The 21,788-nt window shown below is 41.9% G+C and overlaps 1 protein-coding gene across 1 annotated transcript; it reads right to left on the reverse strand.

The window, feature by feature from the left end:
- Window positions 215–10,998, reverse strand: MRPL19 (mitochondrial ribosomal protein L19). Its single transcript, XM_005686638.3, has 6 exons — window positions 10,864–10,998; window positions 10,559–10,676; window positions 7,101–7,219; window positions 6,758–6,892; window positions 851–1,032; window positions 215–758 (listed from the first exon to the last, which is right to left on the reverse strand). Exons 1-6 carry the CDS (start codon window positions 10,964–10,966, stop codon window positions 537–539), a joined length of 879 nt encoding a protein of 292 aa, XP_005686695.2. The 5' UTR covers window positions 10,967–10,998; the 3' UTR covers window positions 215–536.

Below are 21,788 nucleotides of genomic sequence, written 5' to 3' on the forward strand. Positions count from 1 at the left end.
AATGCAAGGGAATGATTAACACAAAGTTGGGATACTGCCTACATGTGGGAGAGGGGACAGATGCAATTACAGACACACAAGAGTCTTCTTAGATTCTACTAAATGCTCTATTTCCTAACCTCCTTCGATATTACAAATGTTCTACTTCTTAATCTGGTGGTGGGTATATGAATGCTCATTTTATTATTACTCTTTCAATCATACACTTTTTTGTATTTATAATTTATTTCACAACTTCAAAAAATCATCCTACCGACTTCCTTGTTCAGATCCTAAGCTCAATGAAGAGCATTCCAGTAACAGTTTTATGCTATTATAGCTTTGCTTTCATTAAAAGAATGTACATCAGACCACTTGGCACGCACATTTTTCTTTTTAAAATAATAAACGGGTGTGATGATTTTTTAAATAGAATTCACAATATAACACTTAATTGATTTAATGACTATGTCTTTATATATGAGATTAAATTGGTTTCTAAATAAATCCTCTGAGAGTCAGTATATCCTCTGCCAGTAACCACCCCCATTCTCAGATCAGGAATTTTTCGATGCTTCAATTTCATTCCATATTGCAGCTTCGATCTTTGACGTGTCATATTCCCTCATCATATCAAACTCAAGCCATGGCTGACTCCACTTCTGGGCTTCTTTCATTTGCTCTTTGGTTAAACAAAGGTCAAATCTGATCCCTTTAACATTAAATTTTGGACGTTCCCAGCGTTTGGACCAGGGTTTTGGCTTCATTTTTACTTTTAGCTGAGGAAGATATACGAAAAGGAACAAATTAGGCTGATAATTACCAAGAAAAGCTCTTCTTGAACTTCTAGTTCCAAATGTACAACTTATACCTGATTAATAGGAACTTCTTGGTTAGGTTCCTGTGCTACTGGCTTCATGTTCATATCAAAAGTGCTGTATTCAGGAAGGGCATCTCGCAAGTATAGCAAACTATCGTCAAGCCGTTTCTCTAATTTGACAACTTGGATCTCCTGGATTCGAGGATTATAAAGTTCAAAGCAAATCTCAACACCTAAGAAGAGAAAACATATTCTTACAATCTAAATTCAGATTCTTGCATATACCTCATACTACAATAAAGACTATTTCATGAAGGAATTAGCTCAGGGTTTTTACATGTAGGAAATGTGATATAAATTTGTAACCTTTAAAATGAATATTATTGAAAGAAATAGAAATAAATCCACTAGATAAAAAAATGAGAAAACCTGAGTTAGAATGATAAAGTCTAAAGAAAAATGTCTTCTATAAATATAATGAGCCATTTATCTCTTTGATTTTGCCAGTATTAGTTGGAAGTCTGAATAAATTCTTCACTCATATTCTTGTTTATTTTCCAATTACTTTAATAAAACTGGATCTTCTACATTTAAAGCAACAGAATTAATGATTCAAAAGAGTAAGTATAATTTTTAAGTTCTAATTTTGATTCAGAAGTCCTCGTAAGATGGCGTAGGTTTGTAAATATTCTGTGCCCTCTATAGGAGGAACAGCTTTGAGTGTTTCCAAGATGCTGATATAAAAGGTTAATATATATAATCTGTATCAGGAACATTTAAAGGGAAGTGTATTCTGACCCAAGAGAAATATAGATAGTAAAACATAGGATCAACATTAACATCTAGTGTTAATATCAGGATTTAATCAAGTTTCACTCTACATGTATTCTGTTATAGGCACTGATTTAGGAGCTGTGCCTACAGCAAAATCAAAATGGGTAAAACCCTTCTCTTCTCATAAAGCTTATGTTCTATTTCAGTTCAGTCACTCAGTCATGTCCGACTCTTTGCGACCCCATGAACCGCAGCAGCAAGGCCTCCCTATCCATCACCAACTGCCGGAGTCTACCCAAACCCATGTCCATTGAGTTGGTAGATGACAACAATAAAGAGATGGCAAACAATAAATTAAAAAAACAGCAAGGTAATTTCATATAGTGAAGACAACACAGGGTGATTACATTGTGACTGAGAGAAGGGCAACTTTATTTATCCTGAACCATGCAGCCTGTAGGATCTTAGTTCCCAAAGCAGGGATTGACAGCAAAGCATCAAGTACTAACCCCTAGACCACCAGGGAATTCCCAGGAGCAACTTTAAACAGTATCGTCAGGAAAAGCTTCTTTGAAAAGATAGCATTTCAACTGATACTACAAACGGCCAAGAATGCTCCAGGCAGAAAGAACAGCAAATACAAAGGCTCTGGGGTCTTAACAAACCTACCATGTTGGAAAAGCCAGAAAAAGGTCCATTTGGCTCAAGTATAGTAACTTGGTGCATCAGGAAGGTAAGCCAAGGGTACTGCACAGCTGCGGGCAGGAGATGATGGTGGCAAGGAAAAGAGTGGTAGCAGTGGAGGTGGAGACACAGACAAAGCAGGGATAAAGTTTCTGGAGATTAAGCCATGAAAACTTGCTGACTGGATGTGTGAAAATGAACAACTAGAAAAGCTCCTAAGTTTTGTGTTTAAGTAAATGGGTATGGAATAATACAACTTATGGAAATAGAAAAAAACAAAAAACAAACCTGTGAAAAGAACACATTATGAAGGAAATGGAGTTCTGTTTTGAACTTGCTTTAATAAGATACCCAAATGGAGATGTCAAACAGGTAACTGCATGTAAGTATCTGGAATAAGGAAAGGGTCAGTCATCAACATAAATCTGGGAATTAATACCACATGAATGGTATTTAAAACCAAGGGACTAGGAAGAATCATCAAAGTAGGAAGTATCAATGTGGAAGGTACAAGCAAGTCACAGTCAAAATGTTGATAGTAGAAAATGGCAAGACAGAGCTAATACTTTTGAGAATTCTGTGTCAGGTACTTCACATACAACATGAAAATTAACTGACCACAACCCAGGGAGGTAGATCTGATGGACAGAGTGCCTGAAGAACTATGGATGGAGGTAGTGACCAAAACTATCCCAGAGAAATAAAAAAGACAAAATGGTTGTCTGAGTAGGCCTTACAAATATTTGAGAAAAGAAGAGAAGCAAAAGGCAAAACAGAAAGGAAACTCAATGCAGAGTTCCACAGAATAGCAAGGAGAGATAAGAAAGCCTTCTTAAGTAAACAACGCAAAGAAACAGGCGAAAACAATAGTATGGGAAGGACTAGGGTGCCGGGGAAATATTCCATCCAAAAACGGGCACAATAAAGAACAGAAATTGCAAGGACCGTAAAAGAAGCAGAAGTGATTAAGAGGTGGCAAGAATACACACAATTAACTGTACAAAAAGATTTTCATGACCCAGATAACCATGATGGTGTGGTCACTCACCTTGAACCTGACATCCTGGAGTGTGAAGCCAAGTGGGCCATAGGAAGCATTATGATGAACAAAGCTAGTGGAGGTGATGGAACTCCAGATGAGCTATTATGGTCTTAAGAGATGATGCTGTTAAAGTGCTGCATTCAATATGCCAGCAAATTTGGAAAACTCAGCAATGGATACAGAACTGGAAAAAGTCAATTTTCATTCCAATTCCAAAGACAGTGCCAAAGGATGTTCAAACTATTGTACAACCATGCTCATTTCACATGCTAGCAAGGTAATGCTCAAAATCCTTCAAGCTAGGCTTCAACAGTACCTGAACCAAGAAACTCTAGATGTACAAGCTGGATTTTAAAAAGGCGAGGAACCAGAGATCAAATTGCCAACATCCACTGAATCATAGGAAAAGCAAGAGAATTCCAGGAAAACATCTACTTCTGCTTCACTGACTATGCTAAAGCCTTTGATTGTGTGAATCACAATAAACTGGAAAATTCTGAAAGAGATGGGAATACCAGACCACCTGACCTGCCTCTTGAGAAACCTGTATGCAGGTTAAGAAGTAACAGTTAGAACCAGATATAGAAGAATGAACTGGTTCTAAATTGGGAAAGGAGTATGTCAAGGCTGTACATTGTTATCCTGCTTATTTAACTTATATGCAGAGTACATCATGTGAAATGCCAGGCTGGATGAAACACAAGCTGGAATCAAGACTACTGGAAGAAATATCAACAACCTCAGATATGCAGATGACACCATCCTCATGGCAGAAAGTGAAGAGGAACTAAAGAGCCTCTTGAGAATGAAAGAGGAGAGTGAAATAGCTGACTTCAAACTCAGCATTTGGGACTTCCCTGGTGGCCCAGGAGAGCTTCCCACGTGGCTCAGTGGTAAATAATCTGCCTGCAATCCAAGAGACCCAGGTTTGATCCCTCGGTCAGGAAGATCCCTTGGATGGGGGTACAGCAACCCACCCCAGTATTCTTGCCTGGAGAATCCCATGGACAGAGGACCTAACAGGCTACAGTTCATAGGGTTGCAAAGACGTGACTGAAGCTACTCAGCATGCATGCCTGGTGGTCCAGTGGCTAAGACTCTGAACTCCCAAAGAAGTGGGTCCCAGTTTGATCCCTGGTCAGGGAGCTAGATTCCACATGCCACAACTAAGACCCAGTGCAGCCAAATAAATAAAATAAATTGGAAACAAACAAACAAACATACCTCAACATTCAAACAATTAAGATCATGGTGACCAGTCTCATCACTTCATGATAAATAAATGGGGAAAAAATGGAAACAGTGGCAGATTTTATTTTCTTGGGCTCCAAAATCACTGTGGACAGTGACTGCAGTCATGAAGTTAGATGCTTGCTCCTTGGAAGGAAAGCTATGACAAATCTAGAAAGCCTATTAAAAAGCAGAGATAGCACTTTGCTGACAAAAGTCCATATAGTAAAAGCTATGGTTTTTCCAGTAGTCATGTACAGATGTGTGACTTGAACCATAAAGAAGGCTGAGCGCTGAAGAATTGATGCTTTCAGACTGTGGTGCTGGAGAAGACTCTTGAAAGTCCCTTGGATAGCAAGGAGATCAAACCAGTCAATCCTAAAGGAAATTAACCCTGTATATTCATTGGAAGGACTGATGGTGAATCTGAAGCTCCGATATTTTGGCCACCTGATGGGAAGAGCTGACTCATTGAAAAAGACCCTGGTGCTGGGAAAGAATGAGGGCAGAAGCGAGTGCCAGAGACAGATGGTTGGATGGCATCACTGACTCATGGGCATGAGTTTGAGTAAACTCCCAGAGATAGTGAGGGACAGGGAAGCCTGGCATGCCGCAGTCCATGGGGTTGCAAAGAGGCAGACATGACTTGGTGACTGAACAACAAACTACTGGGAGATAGAAACTATTATCACAATTTTACAAAAAAAAAAAAAAAAATCTACTGAGGTCTATCACACCTTTGCTCGTGTCTTTCTAATAACATTTCTCCAAGTACACAACGTGATTAGAGTCACAAGTTTCTACGATCATTTCTGCTGAGGTCCTACATGCACAGCACCATAGGATAAGGGAGACAAACCGTTTTCACATGTTCAATTTCTTTCAATATAGTACTTCCCTGCTGGGGACCATGAAGCATACAACTTTAAGTATGAAAAGTTTACTGTTCTTACCATTTTTTTTATCTTTTATTTCTTAAAAAAAAAACTTTTTTAGTTTTATTCATGTTTATTTTATTGACGTATAGTAGCTGTACAATGTTATGGAAGTTATATGTGTATAATAAAGTCATTCACAACTTTTAAAAGTTATACTCCATTTGTAGTTACTGTACAGTGTTGCTGCTGTTGCTCAGTTGCTAAGTCGTGTCTGACTCTTTGCAGGCCCATGGACTGGAGCATGCCAGGCTTCCCTGTCCTTCATCATTTCCCAGAGTTTGCTCAAACCAGTATAATATTAACCATATTTCCCATGTTGTACAACATATCTTGTAGCTTATTTTATACATAGTAGTTTGTACTTCTTAAATCTGCCATCCCTATATTGCCCCTCCCCTTTTTCTCTACCCACTAGCTACCACTGGTTTGTTCTCTGTATCTGTGAGTTTGCTTCTTTTTTGTTATATTCACTAGCTGTAGTTTTTAGATTTCACATAGAAATGATAACTTGTCCTTCTCTATCTGACTTATTTCACTTAGTGAAATAGGACTTCCCTGATGGTTCAGACAATAAAGAATCTGCCTGCAAGGCAGGAAACCCGGGTTCAATTCCTGGGCTGGGAAGATTCTTTGGAGGAGAAAATGGCAACCCACTTCAGTATTCAGGCCTGGAGAATTCCATGGACAGAGGAGCCTGGAGGGCTGAAGTCCAGGGGATCACAAAGAGTCAGACAAGACTGAGGGATTAACACTTTCACACTTTCAATACTCTCCAAGTCCATCCATGTTCCTGCCATTTTGATTCATAATTTTTCCAGAATTTTACCACATATTCCCCTATCTTATTGGCATAGCAAAAATAATTTTGCCTTTAAAAAAATTCCTCCAGTTCTTATTAATTGTGGTGACGGTTGTAATATAAAGCAAAATGGGGGCCATTCATTTCAGGGGAAAGTAACTTATAAGGACATTATTATGTTTGTCTTAATGTTTTCAAGGGTTATTTGGTCCAAAAAATAAATGTCCCTGTACTGTTTTATAGTCACTTGTCTCATCTTTTGATGTTGCTATGATTTGGAAAGTCCACTTCTAATGGCTGTTGTCTCTGTAACAAAAGAAGCCTTTGGAAGCAACCTCAGTTCTCATGTTTTTAGGCCACAGGCTCCATGTAACCCCTCAGAGTTCTCTTTCACTTTCAGGTCCCAGATGTCTTATTCCAGAATGAAGAAAACAGAAAAGACTCCTGAGATAACATTTTCCAGAAAATGAAAATAATGAAATGAAACCTACCTTGTCCTTCAATAGTATTCCTAAGGATAAAAGTAGCTCCAAGTCCTTTTCCCGATCTCTGGATACAAATCCCCAGAAACTGGCTGGTTTTTCCATTGGCATATGGGTCAGCAGTAGTAACACGAAGAATGCTTCCTAAAATTCAAAGGAGAAGTGAACTTTTACATGAGATGCAGAGTCGAACAACAGCATTTCCACATAACTCCAAAACTTCCAAAATGTATTAATATAATATTAGAAATAAGTACCTCATATGGGCAAAACTTGTTTGAAAAACAATTTCATGCATCATGAAAACTAACCACCCTACCACTAAAGATAAAAGCATCCAGCTCTTACTGACCAACGTAGAACTCTGGAATGTGGAGTATTTTTCTCCTTTCTAACATATCTTTTCTTTCTATTTGAAATTTCAGAGGATTTGTTCTTCCCCTTGGAGGAATGAATTCAGGACTCAAGAACCTATGAAAAATATAAAGTAAAATAAATTAAAAGCAAACTTAAAGACCATTAAAGCAGAAACCATTGTTTTACCAAAAATAGTGAAAGATTAGGATGCCGACATGTTTTATTCTTTCTTCTCTAAATAAGAAGAGTCCATCTATTTCTATAATTGTTGTCAATTCTCATAAAAATAGCTAACAATTCCTGAGTACTCACCAAGCATTGTGTTAAGTTTTATTAAACATGATTTTGGTGTCATCATCTCCTTTTCACAGATGAAGAAAATGAAGCTTGGAGACAGTAAATAACAGATTTATTATTACATTAGCTATAAATATATCATTAAATGTAGGCATGTCTGTCAGATTCCAAAGTCTGTAACCCATAGGCTTTCACGTTACAGTAAATTATGTTGGAAAAGATATAAACATAAATCATCAACTGCAAACTAACTTTAAAAATAATCTCCCTATTCTCAAACTGATTTTAAACTAATTATAAAGTATTTAATTTATAGAAGAATATAAATGACATTATAATGAGCATATCTATCCCTGTCACTGATCTCAAGAAATAAATTCTAATACAGTTGAAGCTCCAGTGTACCCCTCCCTACCCCCACAGTTAATTTTGTTGTTGTTGTGTGTTAGTTGCTAAGTTATGTCTAACTCTTCAGTGATCCCATGGACTGTAGCCCACCAGGCTCGTCTGTCCATGGGATTTCCCAGGCAAGAATACTGGAGTGGGTTGCCATTTCCTTCTCCAGGGGATCTTCCCAACTGAGGTACTGAACCCAGATCTTCTGCCCTTTCCTTCTCCAGTGGATCTTCCTGACCCAGGGATCAAAACTGTGTCTCCTGCATTGGCAGGTGGATTCTTTACCACTGAGTCACCAGGGAGGCTACACAGTTAATTACTGTGGGATAATTAATTTGCTGATGATTATTCCTAAGAATTTCTTCCTTTCCCTCAATTTCCTACTTTAAAATGCTACAAACTTACCAAAAAAATGAAATAGTAATACAATGAACACTCATATATACTTCACGTAATTTCACCAACTACCAACATTTTGCCAGATTTGCTTTATATATAATTTTTTCCTGAACCATTTGAAAATGTCAAATAGTAAGGCATTTCATCTTTCAATACTTTAGAAGGCTTCCACTAAGATAAGAATTTTTTTACATTTATCACAATACCTTTATGACACCTAAGAACTTCAGCATTAATTCAATAGTATAATCTAACATAGTTCATATTTAAATGTGCCTAATTGGTCCTGAAAAAGGTCTTTTATAGCTTCTGTTGCCCATTTCAAACTATAATCAAGCTTCACACATTATATCTGGTTTTTATTGTCTTAAACTAGTACTCTTCCCATATCTGCAATTTGTAATGATTTTTTTCCTTTGAAGAGTCAAAGCCTATCGTATTATAGACCACTGCTGGATTCTGGATTTGTTTATTGTTTCCACATGCCTAGACTGAGGTTAAACATTTTGGTAAAAATATTACCAAGGTGATGATGTGATCTTATTCTGTCACATCGAGAGACACAAAATGTCAGCTTGTACCACTATTTGGAAAACCAGATTTGATTGCTCTGTGAAAACCAAGAATTTGCCCTGTACATTTTTTAAACTTTACATATGTATGAATGTACGGGCAATATAAAAATGCTACATTACTTGTCAATTCTTCTGCAGATTGCTTTTTTACACATCGTATTTGTGAAGTTCATCCATGTTAACTCTAGTTTATTTATGTTCCATTGCTGTATAATAGTGCATTATGTGAATGTATTTGGCCATTCACCTCCTGAAGGATATCTAGGCTACTTCTAAAATTTTACTACAAACATTACTTTTGTGTTCATTTTTGTACATGTCTGCTTGTACATATTACATGTCTCTCAGTACATATTACTTTCCTTAAATTGTATACTATCTAGGTGGAAAGGTACAACCTCAAATTTACTAAATCTTGTCAAATTATTTATCAAAGTAGTTATTCCCATTTAACTGAATTATATTAAGTGTTGCCATTTAAGAGAAATATTCCTTTTCCACCTTAAAAAAAAGTACAGAGAAATATTTTCTGAGTCTCTTGGTTCCATAAATTCAAGTTTATTTCAACTTACAATCACAGGATATTTAAAATGTTAAACACAAATACACACACAGAGATAATCCAATCAACAATATAGAACTCTTTCATATAGCCTGTGGGTGTTGGTCGCTCAGTCCTGTCTGACTTTTTGCGACCCCATACCATGCTCCTCTGTCCATGGAATTCTCCAGGCAAGAATACTGGAGTGGGTTGCCATTTCCTTCTTCAGGGAATCTTTCCAACGGAGGTATTGAACCCGGATTTCTGCATTGCAGGCAGATGCTTTACCATCTGAGCTACTAGGGAAGCCCCTCATATAGCTTAAATCACACCAATTTTCCCCCCTAATATTTGCTTTTTAATAAGGTTGTTACACAAGTTTACAGAAACAGTTTCTGCAAATCCTAGATCATCTAAATTTACATGTACTCCAAAGTTACCACTGTACACTTCAGTAAACCAGGTTTTTAGAAAATATTTACTTTTAATTGTTTGGTATTCTTGCCTAGAGAATCCCAGGGATGGGGGAGCCTGGTGGGCTGCCGTCTATGGGGTCACACGGAGTCGGACACGACTGAAGCGACTTAGCAGCAGCAGCAGCAGCAGCTGGGTCTTAATCGCTGCAGGCAGGATCTTCCATCTTGCAGTCTGTGAATCTTTAGTTGCCACATGTGGGATCTAGTTTCCCCACCAGGGATCCGAACCAGGCCCTCTACATTGGGAGCACCCAGTCTTAGCCACTGGACTACCAGGGAAGTCCCTTAACCAGGATTTTAAGCACACTGTTTTAAAGAGCAAATTTCAGGCACAAATTAGCGGAAATTTCTCCCACTGTATCGCTTTTGCAGGGACACTAAAATACGATTAGTTGGGAAACTACAACAGGCTGTTTGGGCCAATCTATTTCCACTTAGGGAAGTAAGATCCGCTCCTTAACATCAACAGGAAAAATACGACGTATTTCACAGAAAAATTCTTGGTACAGGCCAAAGAGCTTCCAGTCTGGGGAAACCCTACTTGAAGTTCTGATCTAGTATGACTGCAGAAAGTGCTGGCTTGGGAGAGGCAGGAAGACAAACCTGAGCTCGGTGTGCTTCCCAGATTCATGAATTCTGCACACAAGCTCTTATACTGGGAGTTCCAGATCCTAGGATAAGACCCGCTTCAGACTTCGGAACCAACTATAGGTGTGAGAACGCACAGACCCCAAAACGCAAGAATCGCTTCCAGGTCTGGTGGCCTCACCTGCTTTCCCGGCGCTGGGGGCGGCGCTTGTCCACTATAACCGGTTTCGGCGGTGGCTGGAACACGCCAGGCTCAGAAGGTCTAGTGATCTGCCGCCGGCCCGGCCCCGCCAGGACCCCTGCAGGCACACCACAGAGGTCAAAACTGCTTCCCGCAGCCCAGAGCCCCTGAAACCTCGCACTCTCCCCCAACTCCCGGTCCCACGAGAGGCTCCTCTCAGGTAGCCCGTGACTTCAGACTCGCCTCTCCCCTAGCCTGACCCGAAGCTCCTTCTGCCCCCGGCTAGCAAGCTCTGCTGCACTTACGGCTGGCGACAGAGGTTGACACAGGGAGTAGAGCCCTGGCGGATCGAAAGCTCGGGCCCAGACCCTTTGCAGCCTGGCAGCCCCTTGCCATGGAGGCCGCCATGCTTGCGCTCTCTGTTGAGACTACAACTCCCAGTGATCAGTGCGACAAGGAAGCGGCCGCCTACGGTCAGATGGCAGCTTCTAAGGGACAAAATAGTCAAGTCTTTCTCTACCCTCCCCGAGCCCCACTACCCACAAGGGCCTGACTATCTCAGGGAAAGTGCCCTTTATTTCTCTGCAAGGAGATCCAACCAGTCCATACTAAAGGAAATCAGTCCTGAATATTCATTGGAAGGACTTATGTTGAATCTGAGACTCCAATACTTTGGCCACATGATGCTAAGAGCTGACTCATTTGAAAAGACCCTGCTGCTGGGAAAGATTGAAGGCGGAAGGAGAAGGGGACGACAGAGGATGAGCTGGTTGGAAGGCATCACTGACTCAATGGACATGAATTTGAGTAAACTCCGGGAGTTGGTGATGAACAGGGAGGTCTGACTTGCTGAAGTCCATGGGGTCGCAAAGAGTCGGACACGACTGAGCAACTAAACTGAACTATATTTCTCTAGTTTTCCATAATATGCCAAGTTATATCCGTCCACTGGGATGTTCTCTCAGCCTAGAAAGCATTCCTTCCTCTTTGAATCCTCAATTATTTATCTTCCGTTTCTCAGGCAAGACTTCAGCTTGTCAAAATTTTCATTATAGACTCTCATCGTTCCTTCAGCAACACTGATGTCATTTACAATTTTAATTATTAACTTAATTTTTAATCACTTGTGTATTTATTGGATTAGATTCTAACTCCACCCTTATACTGCAGGCTCCTGAGGGTGTGGAGGTTGTCTTTTTCTCACCATTTTCTCTCAGCATCTAGCTGGTCCTCACTCTTTGTTGAATGCAAGGAAACGAAAATAGTTGTTGACAGAAGGAGTGGCACAAGTCTGAGACTACACAGAGTATTACTTCCCTATGGAGCTAAACTTGAGTTTGGACTGGACAACTGTAGGTAGTCACAATATTACCCTGAAAACTGGGTGCACCTTGAGGCAAGAGGTAGATGGTTCCCCCTAGGGTAAAGCGATTAGAGATTCATTCCCCTTAGACTGAAACTCTAAGAATAGCAGGACAATCATGGACAGAGGAGCCTGGTGGGCTGCAGTCCATGGTGTCGCTAGGAGTTGGGCAGGACTGAGCGACTTCACTTTCACCTTTCACTTTCATGCATTGGAGAAGGAAATGGCAACCCATTCCAGTGTTCCAGCGTCAGATACGACTGAAGTGACTTAGCAGCAGCAGCAGCGGCAGGAGAGAAGAAGAGAAGGAAATGGCAACCCACTCCAGTACTCTTGCCTAGAGAATCCCGTGGACAGAGGAGCGTGGTGGGCTACTGTCCATAGGGTCACACAGAGTCGGACATGACTGAAGCAACTTAGCATGCATGCATGCATTGGAGAAGGAAATGCCAACCAACTCCAGTATTCTCGTCTAGAGAATCCCAGGGATAGAGGAGCCTGGTGGGCTGCCATCTGTGGGGTCGCACAGAGTTGGACCAGCCTGAAGCAGTTTAGCAGTAGCAGCAAAGGAGAAGGCTGGGCCCTGCCCGGATCACATATTTCTCATTCTCAGCCAGTAGAGAATTCTCTTTCCTGACCACACATGCACAGAAAAGGCTCCTTGGAGGCCACAAGGGTGTTATGTCAAGGGATGTACCCTACTGAGATGCATTTTTAGTAAAATTCATCTTTGCTAAGAGATGCGTGCATACTCATGGGAGGATCCTGAGACATACCAAATGCGAACTGTGAACCAGGCAAATCAAAATGATTGCCCAAAGGAAACCCAAAAGAAATACCCCATAAAAGTAATTTAAACTGCCAGAGGGCGCAACCCAGGGACTCTCCCTCTGAATGTGCCCTTGTGCCTATACACACGTACTGAATTCTTTTCCGCTTAATAAATAGTTTACTTGCTTCACTACTTTCCTTCTATGCAAAGCCGAAGGGCCAGGGCCCTTGTCACTGACCACTGGTCTAGTGGATAGGATCTGGTGCTTTCGCTGACACAACCCAGCCTGAATCTCTGGCTGGGAACCCAAGCCCTGCTCCAAGCCATTGCAAGTGAGGCCACCCGAGATCATATCTGCTGCTGAAACGTGGAATTCAGAAAGTCAAGGTAAATTGCTGGCCTCGCCCAACTGTGGCTTGAGGCCCCTGACTTTTGCTCCTGCCTTCTTTCTCTCACTCTCCCCTTTGCTTTCAAGACCCGCAGGGTATCATCTCTGTCAGTTCACAGCATTATGGCTTCCCCAACATAGGGGGTGGCCGGGGAATTCCCCAGGCAGTGCAGACTCAAGTAATGCGTGGGGGACACAGCTGACGCCGACCTCTGGGACGTGGTAGAAGCGTGATTTCTGACTGTGCAGGGATCCAAGGGGCCTCTGACTCTCGCTTCCTCTTGCCCTCTCACTCTCACTCTTCCTCTCTCACTCGCACAGCAAGGTCTCTTTCTCTCTTCTTATCTCCGCACCCTTCTACAGAATGATTTCCCAGATATCATCCCTAAAGCGCATCCTCGCCACTGTCACACTTGGTGCCGTGTTGGACAAAATTGTCAGACGAGTCTCAATTCTGCCTTAGCTGCGAGGAAGACAGGGCAAAGGATTTTGGGTTCTTCTGCTGTCTAGTCTCTCATCTCACTCTATGTCTGGAAATCTTCTATGAGAATTCTCTGCCTCCCAGCCCTCAAGCCTTGAACCATGTGCCCTCTTCCATAGCACCCAACTCTAATTTCTCCAAGGGGTCCTCTTTGCATCTATTGGACCCCTTCACTCCAGGCCTTGGCAGCCTCCACACTGTTACAGATAGCCTATTGGACCGGCTGCTACCCAGAAGCCCAAATTATAAACTTTGTAGATGCTCAGTCTTGAGGAATACACCCCAGCACAGGAAGACCTATCATAGAACATAAGCTCTATAGACAAGGAATCCCTTCTAAGAAAAGTCCTGACAACCTGTCTACACTAGAAAGCCCTTCTCTGGCTGTAGTGGGTTGGGCACCTTGCACAGGGTATCACAGGGGCCAGGGACGTCTGGTCAGAAACTAATGGAAGAGTAGAGGATTCTTGAAACCCCATCAGGTTTGAAGGGAATTTGGGGGACACCCTGAACCCCTTCAGGTTGAAGTCTTCGGTAAATGTATCTGGGACACTACATTCTATTCTAAGAGTGCTGTCTTGTTCTCGGTTTCAGGTTACTCAACATGGGAGGATCCCTTTACAAGCCAGAAGAAACACTTCTGGAGTGTGTCCTTAAGAACTGGTAGTTCTTTAAAATTGAAGGGTTAAAAAAGGAGAAACTTAAGTTCTACTGTAGCAGTGCCTGGCCTTTTTGTAAGTTGGGGAATGGAGAAAAATGGTCTGAAAACGGGTCTCTAAATTATAGTACCATTATGCAATTAGATTTTTATTGCCACAGAATGAAAAAAGTGAAGCTAGATTCCCTATGTTTAGGTTTCCATGGTCCTTCCATGGTCCAAAATCCCACCCTGTATGGCTTTCGTAATGTAAAACCTGGAGAACCAACCAAAAGATTTTCCCAACATTTTGGTTGATCCCCTTCTAAGCTCTTCCGGGGTTGGGGCGGGGTGGGGGGTGGCGGAAACTGAGCTTTTCCTGCTCCAAACCTAGCTCTTCCTGCTCCTGAAAGTATTCCCACCTAATCAGTCCACACTTATATTAGGAGAGCTTCCCTAATATCAGATGGTAAAGAATCTGCCTGCAATGCAGGAGACCCAGGTTTGATCCCTGGGTCAGAAAGATCCCCTGGAGAAGGGAATGGCTAACCACTCTAGTATTCTGTGTAGGGTAAGGGAGTTAGAGAAGGCATGGTTCAGAAAAAGAACCAGACCAGCCTTTTACAGGAACAGATCACCTTTAATAAAGTGAGAAGGGGCAGCAGTCAGATTAGTGAGCTGCTGCACTAACCCAAGAAAAGACTAAGTATATATAGGCATATATGTGGAAATCGACTGTCTTAAGGGGGGCTATTCTTCATCAAGGTTGTTTGGAGTAGTTATCCCTTAAACGGCTGGGGCAAGAAATTCTGGAGATTGGCCAGAGGCTGGACCAGCTGGGAGTTGGGTGTAATCAATCTTACTGTCCATTTTTTTTCCTTCGAGTGAGAGAGTACTTTGTTTTGCATAGAATGGTGGGGAAGACCTGGAGGGGAGTTTTAACTCCAGGCTATTTTGAGCCATGTAACTTTCCTTCACTCTTCAGTATTCTTGCCTGGAGAATCTCATGGACAGAGGAGCCTGATGGGCTACAGTCCACGGGGTCTCAAAGAGTCGGACACGACTGGAGAGACTTAGCATGCGGCCTGCAGGAGTAAAGAATTATTTCTAATTGTATAATAATGTCTATTAGTTTGCTGTCACAGAGGTAACACATAGTTGAAGGAACTGTGATTTGATTTTCCCCTGCCTACAGTGAATATGTTGTTTTTGTCTCGACAGTGGTAAAAGACATGGGACTCCTGAGACAACAGACTTTATTACTCATGGCACAAGAAGAATGTTGAGCTTCAGCATGTTCGCAAGTGTTTCCTTTGCCCCTAAACTCTGCGCAGTAGTCACAATGGACACGGATGCAGTGGTTTGCTTTACAGCTGAGGAACACTGAGCTTAGTAAATCCTTTGCTTTTATAGCAACAGTAAACAAGCCTGTGTCCTGGTGAGACATGCTTTTATCCCTTGAGGTTGCTCATGTAAACTCAGTCTTGAGAAATGGTCTGAATGGCATACCCAATGAGACACCGGAGAAGGCAATGGCACCCCACTCCAGTACTCTTGCCTGGAAAATCCCATGGATGGAGAGGCCTGGTAGGCTGCAGTCCATGGGATCGCTAAGAGTCGGACACAACTGAGCAACTTCACTTTCACTTTTCACTTTCATGCATTGGAGAAGGAAATGGCAACCCACTCCAGTGTTCTTGCCTGGAGAATCCCAGGGATGGGGGAGCCTGGTGGGCGGCTGTCTATGGGGCCGCACAGAGTTGGACACAACTGAGGTGACTTAGCAGCAGCAGCAGCAGCAATGAGACATATAGGAGCTCAAGAGACCCACAGAAAATTCTCTTCGTGTGTGTGTGTGTGTGTGTGTGTGTGTGTGTGTGCAGTCTCTTCAGTCATGTCTGACCCTTTGTCACCCTGTGAACTGTAGCCGGCCAGGCTCCTCTGTCCATGGAATCCCCCGGGCAAGAATGCTGGGGTGGGTTGCCATGCCTCCTCCAGGGGATCTTCCTGACCCAGGGATCGACCTGCATCTCCTGCATTGCAGGTGGATTCTTTACCGCTGAGCCTCTGGGGAAACCCCAATACTTACTTACATTTCCTAATGTGGGGGAAAAAAAAAAAACAAGGAAAATCTACCCTCTACTTGTATATCCCAGCAACTTCATTGTTAATTTAGTTCTACAAACTAGATCTGTCTAAAACTGAGAAAGGTGTATGGGCAGCCACTGGAACCACGTTTAAAGTTCGGGTGATAATATTTTTGAAACTCACAAAAATACTCCAGTTAGTGACAGCTAAAGCTTCTTATACGTTGTCAGCCTCATGATTTGGGATTGAAATTACTCTCTCAGGTGGGGTCACCCAGGGGCCTCCATTTCCCAAATTCTCAAGGACAGTCCTTCAGGTTTCCCAGTGATGGAGTGAACATTTTCTGTCTTTGAACATGGTGAGAGTTTCCTCACAGAGCCTGTCCACTTCTAAGCCCTTGCCTCTTCCTCAGTACACTGTCAAACAAGAACAAGTCACAAAAAAAGCTTGGAATAGAACAGATATCCACAGCAGAGCATCCAGACTAAGGCCACAGGCAGGCTTGGCTGCGAAAACATGTAACACAGTGGTCTGTATATGTTAGTGGGATGTTTCCCACTGTTTGTGCTTAGTCACTCAATCGTGTCTGTCTCTTTCTCACCCCATGGACTGTAGCCTGCCAGGCTCCTCTGTCCATGTGGATTCTCCAGGCAAGAATACTGGAGTGGGTTGCCATGCCCTTCTCCAGGGGATCTTCCCAACCCATGGATCAAACCCAGGTCTCCCACATTGCAGGTGGATTCTTTACCTTCTGAGCCACCAGGGAAGCCCAAACATTTAAGTGAAAGTGAAAGTGTTGGTCGCTCAGTTGTGTCTGACTCTTTGCCACTCCACAGACTATTGCCTGCCAGGCTCCTCTGTCCATAGAATTCTCCAGGTAAGAATACTGGAGTAGGTTGCCATTCCCTTCTCCAGAGGATCTTCCCAACCCAGGGATCAAACCCAGGTCTCCTGCACTGCAGGCAGATTCTTTACCATCTGAGCCACCAGGGAATGCTGCTAATACTTACTGGTATGTAGGCCATGAGTGGCTCCCAAATCTGCTGGATTTTTCTCTGTACTTGTTTCCTGGGTTTCTGGGTATTCCCATAGAATCTCTCACAGGGATCTCAAATTCAACATGTTCCAAATTGACTTAATCATTCTTTACCTATCCAGATCTGCTCTTGCCCCTGTAGTTCTGTCTTGATGGATGAAATACTGAACCACTCCACTGCCCAAACTACAACCTTGGGAATCCTGGTTGACACTTCCATCTAGCTTACCCTGGATCATCCATCCAAGACCAACTCTTGTTGATTTTACTGCATAAATATTCCTATATCTGTTCTACCCCTGAATTCTTTGTCATTTCTCTGACTCAGCTCTTCATTATTTCCTCAGTAGATTTGCAAAAACTTCCTTACTAATCTCTCTTCCAGAGTTTCTCGGGGGAGATGCTATTGGCATTTTGGGAAATATAGGTGTTCATTTGTGCAAGATGGTTCCAGCATCTAATAGTTGCATGCATGAAATGTCAGTGGTGCCGTCTAGTTGTAAGAACCAATCTCTCCTCCCACAAGTGGTGATAGAAAGGAGTTAATGCTGATCAGAGACCCAAGAATACCAAGGGCAAAATAGAGCCACAGGAACCATCAAGGCTGATCTGAGCCAAATCTACAGGTGGGAACCTTGATGGGGATCCTAGGGTAGGAACGCAGTGCCCCTAGGGGTTTTAGAGGTAGCAGACCCTGCATCTCTACCCCATGCCTCGTCCTTCTTTGTCTTTGCCTTTCAGATGTTCTTCTTACTCTACACATTATCCTCAGAGATTGTTTTCACTTGCAAGATCCAAGTGTCATGGAAATGCCAATTTCTACCAGACACACAACTCTTGCCAAGATACCTCTTTTGACCTTGAAATTTTGTATATATTGAAATTTAGTATATATAAAAAAGTGGCTATTCAAATCAGTTCAGAAAGGTAAACTAGTCAACAAATTGTATCCATACATACAGAAGGAAATTGAGATAGATCCTTAACCAATTATGGAAATATGTTCCTGATGGTTAAAGAAATTAATATAAAAATTATGAAATTATAGAATAAACTTAAAGGTATTTGAAGATTCCAGTTTGATGGTGACATAGGAAGATCCTGGATTCGCCTCTTCCCACAGACACACTGAGTCTATAGCTACATGTGGAACAATTTCCTCTGGGAAAAACCTAAACCTTGATTAAGTAACAACTACACACTGGCAAATGAGAAGAAGAACCACATCGAAGTGAGTAGGAGAGGTTGGCATACAGTCTAATTATAAACCCCATCCCCAGTTTATAACTCACAATCAAGAAGAAATTCAAAACCTGGAGCTTCTCCCTGAAGAGTGAAGGGTTTGAACCCTATATTGGGCACCCCACTTTTTAAGACCTGCACCAGAGAGATAAGCCCCCAAAACATCTAGCTTTGAAAACTAAAGTCTGAGATCTTTGACCCATCTCACCCCTTTCTCCCACCCACCCACGCAGCTACAGTTGGACTCAGTAAATACACATCTTATCTATCCCAAGGAAAATTCACACATATGTACACAAAAGAATGTTCATTGCAGAAACGCTTCTTATAGCAAAGAGTGGAAAGAAACTTGATGGTTAAGTATAGTGTGATATATCAATGGCTAAATATACTGTGGTTTGTTCTATCTTAAGACATTACAAAATAGATTATAAACTTACTTACATATGGACAGGTGTGGGCATTCAATGAGGAAAATGTAGGTTCAAAAGTAAGGCAATACTGGGAATTCCTGGCACTAAGATCTCCCCACAAAAAAAAAGAAAAGAGAAAGAAAGAAAGAAAAAGCAAAATAGTAGTGGGGAGATCTTAGTTCCCTGACGAGGGATTGAATCTGGCCCCTCAGCAGTGAAAGTGCAGAGTCCAAGGCACTGAACCACCAGGGAATTCTCAATATATATAAAAATAAGCAGAGCTAAAAGAACTACTTGCCTTATAAAGGAAAGGAAATATTTGGTAACATTTGGCAAAGGGTGAGTAGTCATGAAGGAGTTAAACCTGTAACGTTTTTTGAAAGTGTAGAGTCCTAACCACTGAACTGCAAGGGAATTCCCACTTTTAACTTTTTGAGAGTTTTTTACTGAAAGTTTTGTTACAATGCACACCCTCAATACAAAAAATTAAAATAATAGAATATATCCGATATTAACCCTTCCCTTTCTTCTTCAGGAAAGGAAGCAAACCATGAGAATGAAGAACAAAACATAAGCAATTACATCAGACAGGAACCCTTCACCTAGCATTCTTTCCCTTTTATCCTTCCCAAAGGCAGAGAAGAGCTGTTGCTGCTGCTGCTAAGTCGCTTCAGTCGTGTCCGACTCTGTGCGGCCCCATAGATGGCCGCCCACTAGGCTCCGCCGTCCCTGGGATTCTCCAGGCAAGAACACTGGAGTGGGTTGCCATTTCCTTCTCCAATGCAGAGAAAAGCAATCAACTGCAAACACTAGGCCCACCAAGCGGTTCTACAGGCCAGTTTCACACTCAGAAGAAAGGACTACAACTCCTCATGGTTTTTGAAGCCTGACACTATTTTGAAACCTTCTCTGGTAACATTCAATAGAAATGGTCTCTGAAAGTGTAGTCTCAAGCCTCTGCCCTTTACCTTTGTTGAAACTAGGAAGTTTATTCTTGTCTCACTGATGGAGAGATTTCTCCCACTCTTCACCCAACAGTCCCTCAGAAGAACATACTTCCTTTAAAAATTTTTTTTTAATTTATGTATTTATTTTCAGAAGAATGTATTTCTTATAATTACATTCTACAAGTTTAACAGAGCACTTTGGAATCCATTAAGTAATATTTCTTAGAGAAAGCTTAAGCTACAAACCTCCTAATTAGTACCACCCCATTAACAGCAACCCACTCCAGTATTCTTGCCTGGAAAATCCCATGGATGGAGGAGCCTGGCAGGCTACAGTCCATGGGGTCGCAAAGAGTCAGATATGACTGAGCGACTTCACTTCTTCTTTGCTTCACTTAACTACCCAATCAGAAGCCACTATCATCCAACTGATAACAGGCCCCTAATTCGGTAGCTACTCTAACATACAAGAACCAGCTCCCCAGTTGGTGGGGCTCTTCTCTGTGATTATGATACTAGCAAGTTGATGCTACCTCAACTGGAATGAACCGCATATGACTTAAGTATAGATTTGAGGTTATTTACTAAGTGAAGTTGGTGAGTTGGTAGTTTGAGTGTTAAGAACAATAAAATGATCTGAGCTAGAGATAGGGTCTTTGTATGGCTGTTAGTATAATTGATGCCATCCTGGACCCATGGAGTTCCTCCAGTTCTTCCACTGACCCTACTCAGGACTCTACTATGTGGCAGACTACTTATCTGTTATCATGGGCTTTGTAGTTAATACATATTGTTTAATAATCAGGTGACTGAGCATAGCACACACTGCACAGGACCAGGTGACTTCTTTGTTCTATTAGTATCCAAACAATGATGAAGGCCTTTGCTGACATAATTCTGGCACCCATGAGACTAGTTACTCATTCATAAATCTTGACATAGGAATGCATATCTTATTTCCAAGCTTGTACTCTTATACCCTAGGTTAACTATAAAACAGTCCCAATGGCTTCTAATTGGTATGGAATGCATTCACGAATGCTTTGCTATTATCCCACCCTGATCCACCCTGTGAATGTGTTACCCTATAATAAACTGATCCATTGGTTATGTGGAGCTGCTTTCCTCAATTTTCAGTCTCAAGATGCCCTCTCACTTTGGTGAGCATTTTTTGTTCCCTCCATCCTCCAACAGCCCTCTTCTGAGAAAATAAAACACAAGATTAAAGTAATATTTTGAGATATTGATGTTTTTCTCTTCTGTGTATTTTCCTTTATTTATTTATTTATTTTCAGAACTTTCCCTTAGCCATCTCCATCCCAGAAGTTGGTCCAGTTTAATTTTCTCAGGAAAGGAGAGCAATAGTAGAAAACACCCTGATAGTCTCTGGCTAAAACTCAAACTCACTAAGAAGATTAAGTGAGATGCCTCTGAGGGTAAACACCACAATAGAGGGAGTGCCTTTTAGTCTAAAATCATAATTAAAAGTTCCTTTGGGTGGGGTGGGGCTGGGAGGAAGATGGGAGCGTGAAGGGTTAGGAAGGTTCCAGAAGGGAATGGTCATAGCCTCCTAGTGTTGGTCCCCAAGTCCAAGGCCCAGAGCATTGGGTAGGTCCTGAAGAGGGTCTGCTGCTGATGCTATCTGGGCAGAGTTCTTGAGTGAGTGAGGAAAGGAAAGGGCAGTAAGACTCCAGAGAGATCTTAGGGGACCCAAGTCCAGTGAATAGGCAGTGGTGTCACAGAGATGGCACAGAGGAGGCAGAGAGATGTGAGGTGGGGCAGGGATGAACTAAAACATATTGGGATTCATTTCCACCCTTCCTATGGAACAGCGGCTTTGCTGGTGGTGGTGGGGCCCCAAAT

This window comes from Capra hircus, chromosome 11 (assembly GCF_001704415.2).
Source record: "Capra hircus breed San Clemente chromosome 11, ASM170441v1, whole genome shotgun sequence".
Taxonomy (NCBI): Eukaryota; Metazoa; Chordata; class Mammalia; order Artiodactyla; family Bovidae; genus Capra; species Capra hircus.